Genomic DNA, 22,014 nt, shown 5'->3' on the forward strand with positions numbered 1-22,014 from the left:
AGGCAAGATCCTTGTAAATTTTCTCTGTATTCTTTCAGTCTTGTTTACATCTTTCCTGTAGGTAGATGACCAAAACTGCACACAATACTCCAAATTAGGCCTCACCAATGTCTTGCGCCCACGAAACAAATACTGAAGTTCCCTTACAATATACGGAATGCATCTCAGTGGAGATTTAATGCTACACTGCTACATGCATTTGTAAGTTTTATTAAAGAGCGAATTTCTCTAATTTTTGAATTAAATACAACTGAGGGTATGTCAAATTTGGTTATTTGGGATGCAATGAAATCCTTAGGGGACAAATAATCTCATTCAGTAGCTTTAAGAAGGAAAACTAAAGCGGAATTTTCAGTGATTACTAACAGGATTAAAGAAATAGATAAAGTTTACTCAGTAACACCTAGTGAAAATCTATACAAGGGTGGAACTTCAAACACAGTACGATCCGCTTCTGACTTTTCCCATTGAGCAGCAACTTTTGAAATCGAAAAGTCAGATATATACTCAAAGTATATATCTCCAAATTTTCGCTGCCTATCCACCCAATATGATAGATACTCTTTTTCAGGTTAAACCATCTCAAAAAGGACTGATAGCTATAATTTATAAATGGTTATTGAATTTGCAAAAGTTATCTAACAATAAAATTAAAGGTGCTTGGAAATTGGAATTTGGAGAGTCACTTTCAGATAATCAATGGGATAAAATTTTTCATTTGGTAAATACCTCATCTATTTGTGCTTGTCATTCCCTGATACAGTTCAAGGTAGTACATCGGGCACATATGTCAAAGGATAAATAAGCCCATATTTTTTCCAATATTAACTTATATTAGAAGAGGACATGGCTTTAAGGTAAGGGGTGGGAAGTCCAAGGGGGATATTAGAGGAAGGTTTTTTACTCGGAGTGGTTGGTGCGTGGAATGCACTGCCTGAGTCAGTGGTGGAGGCAGATACACTAGTGAAGTTTAAGAGACTACTAGACAGGTATATGGAGGAATTTAAGGTGGGGGGTTATATGGGAGGCAGGGTTTGAGGGTCGGCACAACATTGTGGGCCGAAGGGCCTGTACTGTGTTGTACTGTTCTACGTTCTATGTCAATCCTATTTGTGACAGATGTAATATTGAGGTGGCTACTTTAACTCATATGTTTTGGTCTTGTATCAAGATAGATAATTTTTGGAAAGATGTCTTTAAAACTTCATCAAAAGTTTTGAGTTTTGGACCTACAACTGAATTTATTTACAGCAATTTTTGGGATCATTCCACCGGAAGCAGGTCCGCTCAACGGATGATAGCTTTTAAACTTTATTGGCTAGGAGAGCCATTTTGCTGAAATGGAAGGACTCTAATCCATCTACTGTTTTTTATTGGCTTTCCTCCATCATGTCTTGTCTAAGTTTAGAGAAAATAAGAAGTCCGACATTTGATACATCCTTTAAATTTGAAGAAACCTGGCGACCTTTTATTCAATATTTTCATATGGTTTGATCTATTGCTCTTCCAGTTACTTTGTCGAAACTTTGGATTTGATCAGAAAGTTTCTCTTTTTTCTTGCTTTACTCTCAATATGGGTTGCCCAGTCCCTTTTTTTTTTCTTTTATTTTTTAAATTATTTTTTGCTTTTGTTTATAGAGAATAGTGTTTTTTTTCCCCGTACATAAAATTATAAAAGTTTCTGTCTTTTTTTCTTTTTATGAAATGATAAGAGAATTGATTATCTTATTTTTATTATACACTATTAGATTAATACTATGTATGATCTTGACAATGTTTATTTTACTTTTTACGTGTATTGTTATCGATATAGATATCTGAGATAATCCTCCTCTTGTTGTTGTACTTTTTAAAAAATCAATAAAAAGATAGATAAAGAAAGAAGGACCCACTCTGGTTGGTCCTACCAAAGTGCAACACCTTGCACTTGTCTGCATTAAATTCCATCTGCCATTTTTCAGCACAAACACGAGGAAATCTGCAGATGCTGGAAATTCAAGCAACACACACAAAATGCTGGTGGAAGGGTCTCAGCCCGAAACGTCGACTGTACCTCTTTCTATAGATGCTGCCTGGCCTGCTGTGTTCATCAGCATTTTGTGCGTGTGTTGCCATTTTTCTGGCTGATGCAGCTCCTTCTGCAAGCCATGACAGCCTTCCTCGTTGTCATCTACACCCCCAGTCTTGGTTTCCACTGCAAATTTGCAGATCCAGTAAATCACATTGTTGTCTAGATCATTGATATAGATGACAACCAACGAAGGACCCAGCATTGAATCCTGTGGCACACTACTAGTCACAGGCCTCCAGTCAGAGATAACCATCTACTACCACTCTCTGGCTTCTCCCACAAAGCCAATGTCCAATTCAATTTACTACCTCACCCTGAATGCCGAGCGACTGAACCTTCTTGACCAGCCTCCCATGTGGTCCCTTGTCAAGTGCCTTACTAAAGTTCATGTAAAGTCCTGTTCGTTCCCCTAACAAATCCCCCATCACCACAGCACGCCTCTTCTCCCCCTTCCTTTCTGAGTCACAGTGGCAGGCTCAGTGCCAGAGACCAAATCACTGAGTTTTCTCCAGTAGGTCTTCCCCCAACAGTATCCAAAGTGTTGTACCTGTTGTTGAGGGGGATGGCCACAGGGGTACTCTGCACTGGCTCCTTAACCCCTTTCCCCTTCCCGACTGTCATCCAGTTTCCTGTGCCCTGCACCTTGGGTGTAATTGCCTCGCTATATGTCCTATCTATCACCCCTGCAGCTTCCCAAATAATCCGGAGTTCATCCAGTTCCAGCTCCGACTACTTAATGCGGATTGTTAGAAGCTGCAGCTGGATGCACTTCTCACAATTGTAGTCCGCAGGGACATTGGAGATCTTCCTGCCTTCCCACTTCCTGCAAGAGGAGCAGTCAACTACCCTGCTGGCAATCTCTGCTGTCCTAGCTGAACTGATATAAAGGAGGAAAGGAAAAAGAACTTAACCTAGAGTTTATCTTTTCTTTGCTTTCTCTGACTGAACATAAGAAACCTCTCTTATGTTCCTCAAGATCACCACTGACTGTCCACTCAGACGATTGCTGCTGCGCTTACCCCACCTTCCTTTAATTTGCTCGTGCAAATCAATTCCAAACGCAGGTCTCTGGTCAAAGCTCTATTATGCTGCCCTGACCCACCGCTTCCTTTTTCTACTTGGGTAGTGGACCCGAGTGAAATCCCCTCCTCTCAAACTTCCGATGTCCAGATTGGTCACTGGCCAGAGCCCACTTTCCTCCAGCGTTTTGTATAGGTCAGCACAAAGGAGGCGCTAGTCAAAATGGAAGTAGTTGAGGTCACCCACAAGATGACATTTTGCACCTTTCCCTAACCTGTCTGCACATCTGTCCTTTAGTGTGTTGGTAGCTGCTAAGGGTTCTGTAGTGTAATCCTGAGAGAATGATTACATCTTTCATATTTTTGATTCTCTCCGAATAGAATGAGTGAGCGAGCCTCAGTTGTGTTCCCGGAGTGCAGCTGTGATATTAACTCCCCACCGCCACACACCTTTCACCACCCTCTCTTTCATCAAAACGCAAGAACACTAAGAATCCCGTTCCTTTCCCCTTTCTGTACTGGCCACAGCTGCCTAGTTCCATGTTCCTCCATCTCCCCCCCCCCCCACCCATAAACTCCCAGTATTAAAATATACAGACTGCAACCCCTCATCCTTACCTTCTCTACACCCTTGCTCCTGTTTGTCATTCCCTACACAATCTCCGGCCATGTCCAACTCGTCCACACAGCGAGCCAGTCCCATCTGCCCGAGTTTGGCCTATAGATCAGTAAACCTCTTGGATCCATGAACATCAAGATGGCTTTAAATGTTGCTAATGAGCCCGTCTCACCCACCAACTCTGGCAGCTCATCTCTGTGAAGAAGCAACCCATGATGTCCTTTTTAAATCTCTCGTCTGAACTTAAGCCTAAGCTCTCTTGCTTTTAGTACAACTCTGGGGAAAAAAAGACCGCTTTCACCTTGTCCATGTCCCTCGTGACCTTTTCTACCTCTATCAGGACACCCCCTCAATTTCCAATGTTCCAGGTAATTAAGTGCTGGTCTAAGACCGAGTGGAGGCTTTGAGCTGGTGATCAGGCTCCCATTTCTCTGCAAAATGAGTTTAAACCCTCCGGAGTGGCACCAGCCAACCTCCCAGACAGCAGCCTCATCCTCCATCCACCTCCCCCGCACCCCCCGTCCCTCCATGCTGCCACGCTCCAGAAGCCGTACCTCGGCTGCCCTGGGGGCGACTCCTGGCTGTCCTGAGCTGCTTGGAGCTGCAGTTCCTCGGCCTGTAGCTGCTGCCTCAGCATGGCCACCATCTCCCTGTGCTTCTTGGACTTTTCGTGGTTCCTCAAGCTGCAAGATCACCAGATCACATTCAGCGGCTCCCTGAGCCCAAACTCGTCCTCCAGTACAGTCCTTCCGCACCACCCTCCAACCCCCTTGGCAGCATGCAGTGTACATGCAGCAAGGCCCCGCGCAGTGTTGTGGAACAGACAAAAGGATGGCCTTATGTTCGACAGGGTTTGGAAACCATTTACCAGGATGTTGGCAGGACTGGGGCTGGAGTTACAAGGAGAGACTGGACTGGCTGGGACTGTTTTCACGGGAGCGAAGGAGGCTGTGGGTGACCTTTCAATGGTTTATAAAATACTGAAGTTAAGGTGGATGGTCACAGTGCTGAACCAGCTTTCCAGTCAAACAAACTGCACCGCCCAGCCAGCCACTGATCTGACCCCAGTCCAATCACAGGACAATTTACAATGACCTGCTAACCCACAGTGAAACCGGAGCACCCAGGGAATTCTGCACACGGGAAGGACGGACAAACTGACGTACGTAGAACGCCGGGAATGAACTACGACGCTATGAGCTGTGATAACATGGTGCTAACGGCTACGATTCTGTGGCGCCACACAGGGAAAGATTTAACAGGGACCTGAGCAGTAACTTATTCCACACGGAGGCTGCAGGGTGTACGGAATGAACTGCCAAAGGAAGTGGTGGTGGGGGGGTACAATTAGAACGCTTGAAAGAGGGCCGGGGACGGGAGAGGGGACGGAGCCCCTCGCAGAGGGCTGGGGGTGGGAGAGGGGACGGAGCCCCTCGCAGAGGGCCGGGGGCGGGAGAGGGGACGGAGCCCCTCGCAGAGGGCTGGGGGCGGGAGAGGGGACGGAGCCCCTCGCAGAGGGCCGGGGGTGGGAGAGGGGACGGAGCCCCTCGCAGAGGGCCGGGGCTTGGACAGGTGGTGCCGAAGACTGTCTGGTAGGAACACCTGACCACCTGTTACAAGCACGACCCTGGGGAACTGGAGGAGAGTGTTGCTCTGGTCTTTGTTCAGACAGGCTCCTCTGGCAATGCCAGGAGGCAGTGGAAGGGGACCCTAGCTGCTCCCCTAGTTCAGATCGAAGGTGGGGGTGGGACCCTGGCAGTTCCTAGTGAAGGAGGAATGGGAGAGGGAAAAGGATTGCTGATTGGGAGAAGTGTTAGGGTGTCCCCAGCTTATTCCCCCACCATGGGTGAAGACACACTCACGCCTTTGCAGTCTGGAAGATTCGTTCACAAGCAGGGCAGAATAGACCCTCGTCATCAGTGTCGTCTGTCCCTGGCCCTCCATCACCGTCTGAAACAAGCCACAGTGTCACCACAGGAGGGCTGGTGGAGAGATCAGCGCAGTCAGCGGGCAGAGGGGTGGGGAGATCGGGGGGTGGTTTGGTAGGCACAGTGACCGTACACAGTCACTGCAGCCAGTAAGGTGCAGCCCCAGGGTGGACAGAGCAGGTGAGGAGCCCTGTCCTCTGCGGTGAGCGATTCGGTCCACTGTCACCATGCTGACCCCCACACAAGCGGGGGCGCAGGGTCGGAGCCTTGCAGCCCAGTCCTCCTCCTCCAGGGCCACAGGCGGAGTATGGGGAGGAGTATAAATAGCCGCTCTTTCCCCCCAACCCACCCAGGCTGGTTTCCCGAGGGTGGGAGAGAACTGACCCCTCCCCACCACCCCCACACATATAGGAAATCCCCAGCGCAAGGGGAGGGTCGGGAAAGGGAGAGCACAGACAGTTCCCTACCTTGCTCACAGCCCTCCTGCTCGTTGTCGGATTGGTCACCAAACTCCCTCTGGTACTGCTCCTCCATCTGCTGCAGCTCTCTCTCCAGATCCGACAGCGTCACCCAGTGCTGTTCCTCGTACTGCTCGGCCAGCCTGCAGGCACACACAGCGTCAGGGTTGGTGGGGGGGGGGGGCCACACCGACTGTGTCCACTCTCACACACAAGACGCTCAGACCACCCTCACCCCACAGACAACCCCAGGCAGAGCAATGCCCCCCTCCCCTCCCCCATTCAGTCAAGCCCCACTCAGGAGGTCAGATCTCATAGACTGGGGTGATACACTGACACAGACTGGACAGAAAGCAAAGGCCGGGATGTAGCAGAGACTGGACTCCAGCCCCAAGTTCAAGTTCATTGACATTCAACTGTACACACATATAACACCAAACGAAATGTCGTTCCTCCGGACCAAGGTGCACATCACTGTACATCACACACACACAAAGTAATGTTACCACAAGTAAAATATATTGTAGGACACTGACAGTTAGCTTAAGGTCCCATGTACAAGTTAAAATATAAACAGAATGACATTACTGACATGATGAGACCTGGGTGGTGTCAGGGAGTTCACTAAGCTTACGGCCTGGGGGAAGAAACATCCTCACGCTAACAGCCCTTGTTCTAATGCTACACACAGGCCGAAGGGCCCAAGCACCTTAGGCCATGCTGACGGAAACAGGGCAGGTGGGAGAGAACACAGCAGGAGGGATAGGACACAGGAAAGTGCAAGGTCATTGCTTGGCACGAACACAGGAGAGTGTACGGTGGTGCTGAAAAGTTTGCGAACCCTGAATAATTTCATCTATTTCTGCATAAATATGACCTAAATTTTTTTTTTTAAGGGCACCTCGATTTTTGTCGATATCTGCGAAGAAAAAGAATTTTAGGATATACGTTTCTCTGACATTAAATGTACCTATTGAAATGTGATCAGATATTCAAGCAAGCCCTAAAACTAAATAAAGAGAACACAATTAAATAAATAACGCAAAACATACTTGTTCTTTTACTTATTGAGAAAATGATCCAATATTACACGTATTTGTTGGAAAAAGTGTGTGAACCTCTGGAGTAACGCCTTCTACAAAAGCTATTCACAGCCAGTGTTCCAATCAATGAGATGAGATTGGAGGTGTGGGTTGTAGAGGCACCCTGCCCTACAGAAAAGACACAGTCAGGTTACTGGCAGAGCCTGCTCTTCTCAAGAAAGATCTGTTTATGTGCACCGTGCCTCAATTTAAAACCTTAGGACCTCAGAAGCAATGTAGAGATACATGAAGCTGGAAAAGGCGACGAAAGCATTTCTAAAGACCTGAGTATTCATCAGTCCACAGTAGAGAAATTTTCTACAAATGGAGGAAATTCAGTAGTTGCTACTCTCCCTAGGATTGGGCATCCTGCAAAGACCACACCAAGAGCACAATTTGCAATGATGAAGGAGGTGAAAAAGAACCCAACGGTAACGGCAAAAGACCTGCAGAAATCTCTTGTACACCCTACCCTCCTTATATGCGTCTTCAGACTATGCGGATTCACAGTTATGCGAGGAACCCATTTCTACCAATGTCTCGTTATACGTGTCCAAAACTCACAGTTATGCGAGGAGCACTGCTTCCCGCCAATACAAGTCACGTGCACACGCTTCACAGTCTCGCTGCTGGGACGAGAAGCACCACTTTCCCACCAATACAAGTCAGGTGCACGCGCCTCACAATTTCACTCCCGCCACTCTCGCATTGGTTTTGGCAAGGTGTGGATGTGCGATCTTAAACTTTTGTTGGTTTTACCTATGGTGCAGTGATTTTGTGCTTGAAATATTTAACTATGCCTCCTAAGCGTCCGATGTCATGTCCTGGGCCATCACCGAGCGGCAGAGAGCTGCTTTAACACTTGAAAAAAGATTGGAAATTATAAACAGCGCAGCATCAGCTGAAGGTAACACAGCTCTGGGACGCCACTGCCGGGAACAGAATCTTGCCTTAAAGTTCTTTTGTTGCTTGACAATGCACCAGCCCATCCTAAACTTTTAGACAGCATTCATCCTAAGTTAACAGTGCGTTTCCTGCTGCCTAACACAACATCGCTGATTCAACCACTTGACCAGTGTGATCCACATTCAAGGCGTACGTATTTTCTTTTTATGGCAAACTATCTCTCAGATGCTGCAAGTAACAGACAATTTTGAAAATCCCGGGAGTTTACCAACGGTGAGGGAATGGTGGAAGTCGGAACACTTGGCACAAATGGCGATGGACATGGACCCACGTTTAGAACAGAATCAGCATTTCAGTCATTCCCTGCCGTCAACCCTTCTTCCCTACAAGCAAATTTATGCTGAAAAACAAAATGCTGCCAAGCAAACAACCCTCACCACTTTATTCAAATCACTGTAATCTTCTGTTCCCAGCAGTTCCAAGAGTTCTGTGAGTCTTCCTTCACCGCTTGCTGTGCTTGACATGATCCTGACGACCACAACCACCACTCATCTCCTGGAGTGAACTCACCTGCCACTGTTGGTGAGTATTGTACACCAGAGGATGTTAACTTTCTATGATTTATTACATTGAATATTACCTTAAATTGATTAAATATAATACAAATGTTGCTCGTAGTACTGCTTTTGTGTCGTTTTGGTATGGAAATGTGAATAAATTACAGATAAAATATATTTAGAAAGCCCTTTGGAACGCATTCCTATTTTCTCCATTTAAATAATTATTCACATTATGCGTTAACTTTGAGGAACCTATCCCTCGCATATAATCAGGATAGGGTGTACTTGCTAAAGTCTCTGTTCATGTATCCACTACAAGAAAAACACTGAACTAGAATGGTGTTCATGGAAGGACACCACAGAGGAAACCACTGCTCTCCTAAAAAAAGACATTGCTGCACATCTCAATTTTGTAAAAGACCACCTGGATATTCTACAACACTTCTGGGACAATGTTCTGTGGACAGATAAGACAAAAGTTGAATTTTTTAAAGCAGAAATGCACATGGCTATTTTTGGAGGAAAAAGGGCACTGCACACCAACACCAAAACCTCATCCCAACTGTGAAACACGGTGGAAAGATCATCCTGGTTTGGGGCTGCTTTGCTGTCTCAGGGCCTGGACAGCTTGAAATCGTTGGGGGAACAACGAATTCAAAATTGTATCAAGACATTTTACAGGAGAATGTCAGGGTAGCGGTCCATCATCTGAAGCTTAATAGAAGTTGGATGAAGCAACAAGACAATGATCTGAAACACAAGGGTAAATCAACAATCGTTTAAAAAGAAGAAAATTCACGTTTTGGAATGACCAAGTCAAAATACTGACCTTAATCCTATAGAAATATCACAGAGGAACTGAAGCAAGCAGTTCATGCAAGGAAACCCACCAGCATCCCAGAGTTGAAGCAGTTTTGTAAGGAGGAATGGCCTAAAATACCTCCAAGCCGATATCCAGGACTGATAACTGTTACTGGAAACGTCTGGCTGAAGTTATTGCTGTACAAGGGGATCACACCAGCTACTGACAGCAAAGGTGCAAAAACTTTTTCCAACAAATACGAGTAATATTGGATCATTTTCTCAATAAATAAATGAACAAGTATAATGTTTTTGTCTTATTTATTTAATGGGGTTCTCTATCTAGTTTTAGGACTTATGTGAAGATCTGATTCCATTTTAGATCATTTATGCAGAAACAGAGAAAATTCTGCAGGGTTCACAAACTTTCTAGCACCACTGAACAGTGGGTGATCAGGTAGCAGTGACTCCAGAGTGTGTCGGGAGACAACAGCACACACGTGGACCACGTCTGCCAGGGAGCTGTGTTACAGCCATTACAGGACTGTACTGAATTTACAAACTGTGTCCACCCATTCCGAATGTGTAGTAAACACTCACAGTTACAGACCTTGTTCTAGTGGGGAGGGCTGGGGAATCTATAGTGGTGGGCAGGGAGTTGGGTTGGGTTGGGTTGGTTTGGGTTAGGATGGGAAAGGGGTTGCGAGGGGTAGAGGGATCAGCAGATGGGAGGAGAGGGGCAAAGCTGGCCGGGAGGAGGAGGGGGTGATTGAAATAGAGAAGCCCGGGATGTCTCCTACCTGGCCTGCTGACAGGGGGCAGGGGCGTCTCCTACCTGGCCTGCTGTAACACCTGCTCCCGTTGCAGTTCCTGCGCCCGCCGCTCCCTCTGTGCATTCAGCTCCTGCAGCCGCTGCCGGTGAGCCTGGACCCGGGGGTCCCGCCGCCGGACGAAGGCCGCCAGCTGCCGGACCAGCTGGCTGAGCTCCTTGCGTGCCTTGTCCCGCAGCCGCCGGTTCTCCCGTTCCATGGCTCGCTTCTCACCCCGGTTCACTGCCTGCCGCGTGTCAAACCGCTCTCGCCAGGCCATCGTCCGCTGCGTGTAGAAACTCTGCCAGTGCGCATAGAACGGGTGGACCACCTGGGGGCGAGGGACATGGCGTCATCGGGGTGAGGGGAACTCATCACCCCACACAGGTAAACAGGGACACATCGCAGGCCAGCCAGTCCCAGCACCATCACCGCCCTCCACTGCCCCAGACTCCTCTCCCCCCCACACCCCCTCCCTGAGTCAGCCGAGGCCCTCACCGTCTGATAGTCACTCTGGGAGTGTCCAAATGATGGGAACAAGAGCCCTTGTGGGTTTGGGGCTCCCTCCACCTCCTCCTCCGCGATGGTGTCAAACACATGACGATAGACAGCGTAGAAACCCTGCAAACCGGGCACAGAGTCAGACACAAACCCCTCACCCACACACCGCCATTCCACCCACATCACAAACCCCACACACACACCGTCATTCCACCCACCCACACTATAAACCCCCCCACCCACACACCGCCATTCCACCCACATCACAAACCCCCCACCCACACTATAAACCCCCCACCCGCAAACCCCCTCCACACACCACCATTCCACCCACACCACAAACCCCCACACCCACAAACCCCCCCCACACACCGCCATTCCACCTACACTATAAACCCCCCACCCACACACCGCCATTCCACCCACACCACAATATAAACCCCCCACCCTATAAACTGCCATTCCACCCACACCACAAACCCCCACACCCACAAACCCCCACACACCACCATTCCACCCACACCACAAACCCCCACCCACAATATAAACCCCCCACCCACAAACCCCCCCCACACTATAAACTGCCATTCCACCCACACCACAAACCCTCCCCACACACCGCCATTCCACCTACACTATAAACCCCCCCACCCACACACCGTCATTCCACCCACCCACACTATAAACCCCCCACACACCGCCATTCCACCCACACTATAAACCCCCCACCCACACACCGCCATTCCACCCACATCACAAACCCCCCACCCACACTATAAACCCCCCACCCACACACCACCATTCCACCCACACTATAAACCCCCCCACCCACACCACAAACCCCACACCCACAAACCCCCCCACACACCGCCATTCCACCCACACTATAAACCCCCCCACCCACACCACAAACCCCACACCCACAAACCCCCCCACACACCGCCATTCCACCCACACTATAAACCCCCCCACCCACACACCACCATTCCACCCACACTATAAACCTCCCCACCCACACTACAAACCCCACACACACACCACACCGCCATTCCACCCACACCACAAACCCCTCACCCACACACCACCGTTCCACCTACACCACCTTCCCCCTGCAGCTTCATTCCCTTATAACCATCCCCACTCCCACCACCCCACCCCCGACTCATCCCACATCCCCTGCAGTAGCCACCTCCCCCCCCACCCCCCCCCCGTGTCTGCGGCGAGGGTGGGTCTTTTCCACCTCCTACCCCCTGGTCGTCAGTGTAACCCGAGTAACAGGCACTGGTGAAGAACTGCAGCAGGTCCAAGCTGTCGTCCTCGAACTCGCCATGCAGTCCGCCCTTCAGGATTGCCTCGCGATGGTTGTCGTACCTACACCAGGACACAGAATTAGTGACCCCTCCACTGGGTCCAGAGTGATAGGGTTACAGGGAATGGGAACAAACCCCATTCCCCTTACTCCAGCCTGGCCCACACTGACCGGGTTACAGGAATCTCTGCCAGTCTCGCCCACACTGACCGGGTTACAGGGTCTCCTCTGCCAGTCCGGCCTACACTGACCGGGTTACAGGATCTCCTCTGCCAGTCCGGCCTACACTGACCAGGTTACAGGAATCTCTGCCAGTCTCGCCCACACTGACCGGGTTACAGGAATCTCTGCCAGTCTCACCCACACTGACCGGGTTACAGGAATCTGTGCCAGTCTCGCCCACACTGACCGGGTTACAGGATCCCGTTTAACAGATGGAATCCAATCGCAATGCCCATCTTTCCATCTGGTCTCCACGCAGCCATATTCCGAGACAAGTGCAAGTTTAGTTTATTGTCATTCAACCATACACATGTACACGGTCAAATGAAACAATATTCCACAGACCAAGGGGCACAACACAGTACGTATAACTCACACTAAGTAATATTATACTAACAAATTCACAAATAATCAGGTTCATTTACGACGCAAGTTAAAAATTAAACAGTAAACACTGTTGGCACTTCATAAGTGATGAGACCTGGGTGGTGGCAGGGAGATCAGTAGTCTTGTGGCCTGCAGGAAAAAGCTGTTTCCTATCCTAATAGGCCATTGTCCTAAGAGTTCAATAGTTTGATAGTTCATTTAACATCAGAGAAGGTAAACAATTTACAACCTGAAATTCTTGCTCTTTAGACATCCAGGAAAAAGAAGCGTACCCCAAAGAATGAGTGAGAGTAAAAATGATAGAACGTCAAAGCTCCCCAACTGCCCTCCCATGCATGAGCAGCAGCCCTGCCCCACCCCATACGAGAAAAGCCTCAGCACCCTTCCCTCACCAAGCGAGCAATAGCAAAGTCCCCAAGAGAAACCATGATCTGCAGTACAACAAAAACTCATCGTTCACCCAACACGCCAACATGCCACAGGCTCCCTCGCTCTCTCTAATAGAGGGGCAGAGAGGAGTCACTCAGTGAGAGGGGACACTAAAAAAACAAACAAAAAACAACTCGCTGATTACAGCGTTAAAGCCATGTCAATTTATCCCCTCAAATTCTCCACTCAAGAATCAGCAGCAAACTCTTCGTTCACCATGGAGAGAAAAGAGCTACAGAACCTCCTGCCTGACGGGTGGTGTCAGAGATTATTGGACGGACGGGAGGGAATCACTGACAACACTAGGGGCCCTGTGTACAGTGTTCCTGATAACTTTTTTCACTGTCTACAGCACCAACAACATAAACACAAGAGATTGTGTAGAAGATGGAATTCTAAACATACTGCCTGATCTGCTGGGTTCCTCCAGCATTTTATGTACGTGGCACCAACATCTGGGTAAACTCACTCATTGTTTCTCCAGCATTGACACCCAACTGGTAAGTACACATTACAAACACAAGTCCCAGCAGACACATCACTGGTTACACACTCCCATGGTGAACATCCATCCACTCCAGCCTCTGAGTAATGTGTATCCAGCCCTTCCCAAAGTGAAAAACCCACTGCCCTCTCTTCTGTGGGAAAGCCAATTCCGCATCCGGATGACCAAGTCACCACAGATCTCAAACATCTGGATGACCAAGTCACCACAGATCTCAAACATCTGGATGACCAAGGCACCACAGATCTCAAACATCTGGATGAATCACGGCAGTTTAGCAGTTATCATGATGCTATTCACTGTGGAAGACACGAGCAGTGTGCCAGAGGTCAGTGAGTGTCAGGAGGAGTAAGAGCCATTGCTGTTGCAAAGCAAAATGTGCGAGGCAAACTCAAAGGACTTAAGGTGAATAAGTCACCTGGACCAGATGGACTACATCCCAGAGTCCTGAGAGAGGTTGCTGAAGAGATAACGGATGCATTGGTCATGATTGTTCAAAAATCACTTCATTCTGGCATGGTCCCAGAGGACTGAAAGATTGCAAATGTCACTCCACTTTTTAAGAAGGCAGGAAGACAAAAAGAAATGAAATTTTGGCCAGTTAGCCTAACCTCAGTGGTTGGGAAAGTGTTGGAGTCTATTATTAAGGATGAGGATTCGAGATACTTGGAGACTAATGATAAAATAAGTCAAAGTCAGCATGGTTTCTGTAAATGGAAATCTTGCCTGATAAGTCCAGAAAGCCTTCAGCACAATAGAGGCCTTTCGGCCCACAAAGTTGTGCAGAACATGTCCTTACTATTGAAATTTCCTAGGGTTACCCATAGCCCTCTACTTTTCTAAGCTCCATGTACCTATCCAGGAGTCTCTTAAAAGACCCTATCATATTCGCCTCCACCACTGTTGCCGGTAGCCCATTCCATGCATTCACCACTCTCAGCGTAAAAAAGTTACCTGACATCTCCTTTGCACCTACTTCCAAGCACCTTAAAACTGTGCCCTCTTGCATTAGCCATTTCAGCCCTGGGAAAAAGCTTCTGACAACCCACACGATCAATGCCTCTCATTTGTTTGAGTTTTTCGATGAAGTAACAAGCAGGGTGGACAAAGGAGAGGCAGTGGATGCCATTTACTTGGATTTTCAGAAGGCATTTGATAAAGTGCCACACATGAGGCTGCTTAGCAAGGTAAAATCCTACAGCTTAATGGAAAGATACTGGCATGGATAGCAAAATGGCTGACAGACAGGAGACAGCGAGTGATTTGGATAATAGAATTGATGGCCTTGTGGCAAAGTTTGCGGATGATATGAAGAATAGTGGAAGGGTAGGTAGTGCTGAGGAAGCAATGCGAATACAGCAGGCCTTGGACAAATGGGAAGAATGGGCAAAAAAGTGGCAAATGGAATGCAGCGTTGGGAAATGTATGATAACGCATTTTGGTAAAAGGAACAATAGTGTGGACTATTATCTAAATACGGAGGAGGTTCAAACATTGAAACTCAGAAGTGCCAAGGGTCTCAGGAGTCCTCATGCAAAATTCCCAGAAGGTTAATTCACAGGTTGAGTCTGTGTTAAAGAAAGCAAATGCAATGTTGGCATTTATTTCAAGGGGAATAGAATATAAAAGCAAGGAGATAATGCTGAGGCTTTATAAGACACTAGTCAGACCGCACTTGCAAAATTGTCAACAGTTTTGGGCCCCATATCTCAGGAAGGATGTGTTGTCATTGGAGAGAGTCCAGAGGAGGTTCACGAGGATGATTCCCGGAATGAAGGGGTTAACATATGAGGAGCATTTGGCAGCTTTATGCCTGTACTCACTGGAGTTTAGAAGAATACTGGGGGCATATCATTGAAACCTACTGAATGCGGAAAGGACTAGATAGGGTGGGGGTATCCAGCCTCAAAACTGAGGGGTGACCTTTTAGAACAGAGGTAAAGAGGATTTTTTTTTTAGCCTGAGAGTTGTAAATCTGTGGAATACTCTGCCACAGACTGTAGTGGAGGCCAAGACTGTGGGTATATTTAAGGCGGAAGTTGATCGTTTCCTGACCAGTCAAGGTATCGAATCATATGGTGAGAGGGCAAGTGTATGGGGTTGAGTGGGATCTGGGAACAGTCATGATAGAATGGCAATGTAGACTCGATGGGCTGAATGGCCTAATTCTGCTTTTATGATTTTTGGTCTTAACAGGTCAGAGTTCAGAATTCAATCCTGGCATCCTCCGTAGGGAGTCCGTATGTCCTCCTCCTGGAATGAGTGGGCTTTCCCCCAAGTATTCCAGTTTACTTGCACAGTCAGGATATCATCACCGGCATGTGTCGTGAAATTTAACTTAGCAGCAGCAGCTCAATGCAATACATAATATAGGAAAGAAAAAAAGCAAAAATAAGTAAATCAATTAAAGCAGCGGTCCCCAACCACCGGGCTGCGAGGAAACGATATGATTTGGCGATATGAGTCAGCTGCACCTTTCCTCATTCCCTGTCATGGCCTCTGTTGAGCTTATATGCACGCAAGGCCATTATGCATGTGAGGTCATTACCCGCGCGTCGGTCATGTCAGCGCGGGAAGAAGATCAACTCCTCGAGCTTGCAAATGATGACGGGCTGAAAAGTATGTTTGACATAACATCTCCGCCAGCAATCCAGATCAAAGTCAAGGCTGAATATCCTGAGATAGTCACGAAAGCACTGAAAACGTTGCTTCCATTTCCAACATATCTCTGCAACGAATGCAACGAAAACTAAATTGTGGAATAGACTGGACATAAGGAACCCCCTTCGAGTATCGATGTCTCCCATCTCCCCTGGTGGGACCGTCTTGTTGCAGGAAAACGAGCCCAGGGCTCCCACTGATTCAGCGATATTGGTGTGTTGCAATGATTTTATATGTTCATACGGCGAAAATATGCGCTGTGTGTTTAATATCCAAACGTTACTTAAAACGTTATGATGCTATTGACTTATAAGTGACTTATACTGTAATTGACTTATCACTATATTCATGTGAAGAAAATATGCGCTGTGTGTTTAATATTAAATTCATTAGATAATCCCTTTAAGAAACAAAATTGAGTGTATTAGCCACTTATCACCTATATTCCGGTTGTGATTAACAACCCCCCCCCCCGAAGAGAATCGCCAAAAACGATTTGTAGAACAAAATCGGCACATAACGCACATACTCACACAGGTGCCCGTGCGAGGCTTCATGGTCATTGTAGTCTTCTTGGTGTAAACACAATGTATTTGACTGCTACTCTTGTCCGTCGGCAACCCTACCCTCCCCGCCCCCTACCCCCAGGTCGGCCGGTCCGCAAGAATGTTGTCAATAATAAATCGGTCCGCAGTGCAAAAAAAGTTGGGGATCCCTGAATTAAAGTATATGTATATTGAATAGATTAAAAAATTGTGCAAAAACAAAAATAATATATTTAAAAAGTGAGGTAGTATTCAAGAGTTCAATGTCCATCTAGGAATCAGATGGCAGAGGGGAAGAAGCTGTTCCCAAATCATTGAGTGTGTGCCTTCAGGCTTCTGTACCTCCTACCTGATGGTAACAGTGAGAAAAGGATATGCCCTGGGTGCTGGAGGTCCTTAATAATGGACACTGCCTTTCTGAGACACCGCTCCTTGAAGATGTCCTGGGTACTTTGTAGGCTAGTACCCAAGATGGAGCTGACTAGATTTACAACCTTCTTTCGGTCCTGTGCAGTAGCCCCCACATTCCAGACAGTGATGCAGCCTGTCAGCATGCTCTCCACGGTACATCTATAGAAGTTTTGAGTGTACTTGTTGACATACCAAATCTCTTCAAATTCATAATGAAGTACAGTCGCTGTCTTGCCTTCTTTATAACTACATCAATATGTTGGGTCCAGGTTAGATCCTCAGAGATCTTGAAACTGCTCACTCTCTCCACTTCTGATCCCCCTATGAGGATTGGTATGTGTTCCTTCGTCTTACCCTTCCTGAAGTCCACAATCAGCTCTTTCATCTTACTGACGTTGAGTGTCAGGTTGTTGCTGCGACACCATTCCACTAGTTGGCATATCTCACTCCTGTACACCCTCTTGTCCCCATCTAAGATTCTACTAGCAATGGTTGTATCGTCAGCAAATTTATAGATGGTATTTGAGCTATGCCTAGCCACACAGTCATGGGATACAGAGAGTAGAACAGTGGACTAAGCACACATCGCTGAGGTGCACCAGTGTTGATCGTCAGTGAGGAGGTATTATCACCAATCCGCACAGGAGTTACTAGCATGGGTGGGGCATTGGCTGATTGGCAGAAAACAGAGTGGGAATAAAGGGATCCTATTCTGGCTGGCTGCCGGTTACCAGTGGATTTCCACAGGGGTCGGTGTTGGGACCGCTGCTTTTTACAATGTATGTCAATGATTTGGACTACGGTATTAATGGATTTGTGGCTAAATTTGCCAGTGATACAAAGATAGGTGGAGGAGTGGGTAGTGTTGAGGAAACAGAGAGCCTGCAGAGAGACTTGGATAGTTTAGGGGAATGGGCACAGAAGTGGCAAATGAAATACAATGTTGGGAAGTGTATGGTCATGCACTTTGGTGGAAGAAATAAATGGGCAGACTATTATTTAGATGGGGAGAGAATTCAAAAATGCAGAGATGCAAAGGGACTTGTGAGTCCTTGTGCAGGATATTCTAAAGGTTAGTTGGTGGTGAAGAAGGCGAATGTTATGTTGGCATTCATTTTTTGAGGTAGAGAATATAGAATGAGTGCAGTGGATAAGGGGAACAGGTGGATGTCGTATACTTGGATTTTCAGAAGGCGTTCGATAAGGTGCCGCACAAGAGACTTATAAATAAGATATGGATGCATAGAGTCGGAGGAAGTGTATTGGCATGGATAGTGGATTGGTTAACCAACAGAAGGCAGAGAGTTGGTATAAATGGGTGTTTCTCCAGTTGGCAGTCAGTGGTGAGTGGGGTGCCGCAGGGGTCGGTGCTGGGCCCGCAGCTGTTTACCATTTACATTGATGATTTGGAAGAGGGGACTGAGTGTAGTGTAGCAAAATTTGCTGATGACACTAAACTGAGTGGAAAAGCAAATTGTACAGCGGATGTGGAGAGTCTGCAGAGGGATATAGATAGGTTAAGTGAGTGGGCCAAGGTCTGGCAGATGGAATACAATGTTGGTAGATGCGAGATCATCCACTTTGGAAGGAATAATAGAAGAGCAGATTATTATTTAAATGGTGAAAGATTGCAGCATGCTGTTGTACAGAGGGACTTGGGAGTGCTTGTGCATGAATCGCAAAAAGTTGGCTTGCAGGTGAAACTGGTTATTAAGAAGGCAAACGGAATGTTGTCCTTCATTGCTAGAGGGATTGAATTCAAGAGCAGGGAGGTCACGCTGCAACTATACAGGGTACTGGTGAGGCCGCACCTGGAGTACTGTGTGCAGTTCTGGTCTCCTTACTTGAGGAAGGATATACTGGCTTTGGAGGCAGTGCAGAGGAGGTTCACCAGGTTGATTCCAGGGATGAGAGGTTAACCTATGAGGAGAGATTGAGTCACCTGGGACTATACTCTCTGGAGTTCAGAAGAATGAGAGGGGAGGGACAGACAAGATAGAAGTAGTAAAGTAGGTGAGACCAGAACTACGGGACATTGCCTCAAGATTCAGGGGAGAAGATTTAGGACGGAGATGAGGAGAAACTGTTTTTCCCAGAGAGTGGTGAGTTAGGAAAGACATCCTTGCCATAGAGGGAGTACAAAGAAGGTTCACCAAAGTGATTCCTAGGATGGCAGGACTTTCATATGAAGAAAGACTGGATGAACTGGGCTTGTACTCGTTGGAATTTAGAAGATTGAGGGGGGATCTGATTGAAACGTATAAAATCCTAAAGGGATTGGACAGGCTAGATGCAGGAAGATTGTTCCCGACGTTGGGGAAGTCCAGAACGAGGGGTCACAGTTTGAGGATAAAGGGGAAGCCTTTTAGGACCGAGATTAGGAAAAACTTCTTCACACAGAGAGTGGTGAATCTGTGGAATTCTCTGCCACAGGAAACAGCTGAGGCCAGTTCATTGGCTATATTTAAGAGGGAGTTAGATATGGCCCTTGTGGCTACGAGGATCAGGGGGTATGGAAGGAAGGCAGGGGGAGGGTTCTGAGTTGGATGATCAGCCATGATCATAATAAATGGCGGTGCAGGCTCGAAGGGCCGAATGGCCTACTCCTGCACCTATTTTCTATGTTTCTATCTGTGAAATTCTCTGCCCAGGGAAGCAGTTGAGGCTTAATAGAACATAGAATATTACAGCACAGTACAGGCCCTTTGGCCCACAATGTTCTGCCGACCCTCAAACCCTGCCTCCCATATAACCCACCACCTTAAATTTCGCCGTATACCTGTCTAGTAGTATCTTAAATTTCACGAGTGTGTCTGCCTCCACCACTGACTCAGGCAGTGCATTCCACGCACCAACCACTCTCTGAGTAAAAAACCTTCCTCTAATATCCCCCTTGAACTTCCCACCCCTTACCTTAAAGCCATGTCCTCTTGTATTGAGCAGTGGTGCCCTGGGGAAGAGGCGCTGGCTATCCACTCTATCTATTCCTCTTATTATCTTGTACACCTCTATCATGTCTCCTCTCATCCTCCATCTCTCCAAAGAGTAAAGCCCTAGCTCCCTTAATCTCTGATCATAATCTATACTCTCTAAACCAGGCAGCATCCTGGTAAATCTCCTCTGTACCCTTTCCAATGCTTCCACAACCTTCCTATAGTGAGACGACCAGAACAGGACACAGTACTCCAAGTGTGGCCTAACCAGAGTTTTATAGAGCTGCATCATTACATCGCGACTCTTAAACTCTATCCCTTGACTTATGAAAGCTAACATCCCATAAGCTTTCTTAACTACCCTATCCACCTGTGAGGCAACTTTCAGGGATCTGTGGACATGTACCCCCAGATCCCTCTGCTCCTCCACACTACCAAGTATCCTGCCATTTACTTTGTACTCTGCCTTGGAGTTTGTCCTTCCAAAGCTTCCTTACCAAATACATTTAAGAAACTGTTAGTTAGGTTTTTACATAGTAAGAGAATTAAGGGTTATGGAGAAAAGGCAGGTAGATGGAGTTGAGTTTACAGACAAATCAGCCATGATCTTATTGAATGGTGGGGCAGGCTCGATAGGTCGGATGGCCTACTCCTGCTCCTATTTCTTATGTTCTTATAAGAGCAGGGATGTGATGTTGAGGCCCTATGAGGCACTCGTGAGACCACACGGAGCATTGTGTGCAGTTTTGGGCTCTTTACTTTAGAAAGGATATACAGACATTGGAGGGGGCTCAGAGAAGATTCACAAGGATGATTCCAGGACGAAAGGGTTATCATATGAGGAACGTCTGGCAGCACTTGGACTGTATCCTCTGGAGTTCAGGAGAATGAGGCGGGAATCTCATAGAAACATTCGAACTGTTAAAAGACCTCAACAGATTAGTTATGGCAAAGTTATTTCCCATGGTAGAGGAGTTCAGGACAAGAGGGCACAACTTCAAGATTGAAGGACGTCCATTTAGAACAGAGATGCGGAGAAATCATTTTAGTCAGAGAATGGTAAATCTATGGAATTTTTTGCCACGAGCGGCTGTGGAGGCCAAGTCATTGGGTGTATTTAAGGCAGAGATAGATAGGTTCTTGATTAGCTAGGGCATCAAAGGATATGGGGAGAAGGCAGGGGAGTGGGGATGACTGGAAGAATTAGATCAGCGCATGACTGAATGGCGGAGCAGACTCAATGAGACAAAGGCTTACTTCTGCTCCTATATCTTATGGTCTGCCATTTAGGAAGTCAAGGATCCAGTTATAGAGGGAGGTACGGAGGCTCAGGTTCTGCAAACTATCAATGAGGAATGTGGGAATGATGGTGTTGAATGCTGAGCTATAGTCGATGAACAGCATCCTGACACAGGTGTTTGTATTGTCCAGGAGGTCTAAAGTTGTGGTGGTAGGGGATTTTAATTTTCCACATATTGATTGGGACTCCCATACTGTTAGGGGTCTAGACGGTTTAGAGTTTGTAAAATCTGTTCAGGAAAGTTTTCTAAATCAATATATAGAGGGACCAACTGGAGCGGATGCAATATTGGATCTCCTGTTAGGAAACGAGTTAGGACGAGTGACGGAAGTCTGTGTAAGGGAGCACTTTGGTTCCAGTGATCATAACACCATTAGTTTCAACTTGATCATGGACAAGGATAGATCTGGTCCTCGGGTTGAGGTTCTGAACTGGAAGAAGGCCAAATTTGAAGAAATGAGAAAGGATCTAAAAAGCGTGGATTGGGACAGGTTGTTCTCTGGCAAGGATGTGATCGGTAGGTTGGAAGCCTTCAAAGGAGAAATTTTGAGAACGCAG

General features: G+C 47.1%; 1 protein-coding gene across 1 annotated transcript in view; it reads right to left on the minus strand.

Moving 5' to 3' along the window:
- The window catches only part of dnajc21 (DnaJ heat shock protein family (Hsp40) member C21), a 43,559-nt gene that overhangs the window by 11,891 nt on the left and 9,654 nt on the right, over positions 1-22,014 (minus strand). Inside the window, exons 3-8 of the mRNA XM_063038903.1 lie at positions 12,002-12,125; positions 10,752-10,874; positions 10,280-10,584; positions 6,105-6,238; positions 5,572-5,659; positions 4,264-4,392 (exon numbers count right to left, since the gene is read on the minus strand). Coding sequence (XP_062894973.1) covers positions 4,264-4,392; positions 5,572-5,659; positions 6,105-6,238; positions 10,280-10,584; positions 10,752-10,874; positions 12,002-12,125 — 903 coding nt within the window. The remainder of the gene's footprint in view (positions 1-4,263; positions 4,393-5,571; positions 5,660-6,104; positions 6,239-10,279; positions 10,585-10,751; positions 10,875-12,001; positions 12,126-22,014) is intronic.

The sequence above is a fragment of the Mobula hypostoma genome (assembly GCF_963921235.1).
Source record: "Mobula hypostoma chromosome 5 unlocalized genomic scaffold, sMobHyp1.1 SUPER_5_unloc_5, whole genome shotgun sequence".
Taxonomy (NCBI): domain Eukaryota; kingdom Metazoa; phylum Chordata; class Chondrichthyes; order Myliobatiformes; family Myliobatidae; genus Mobula; species Mobula hypostoma.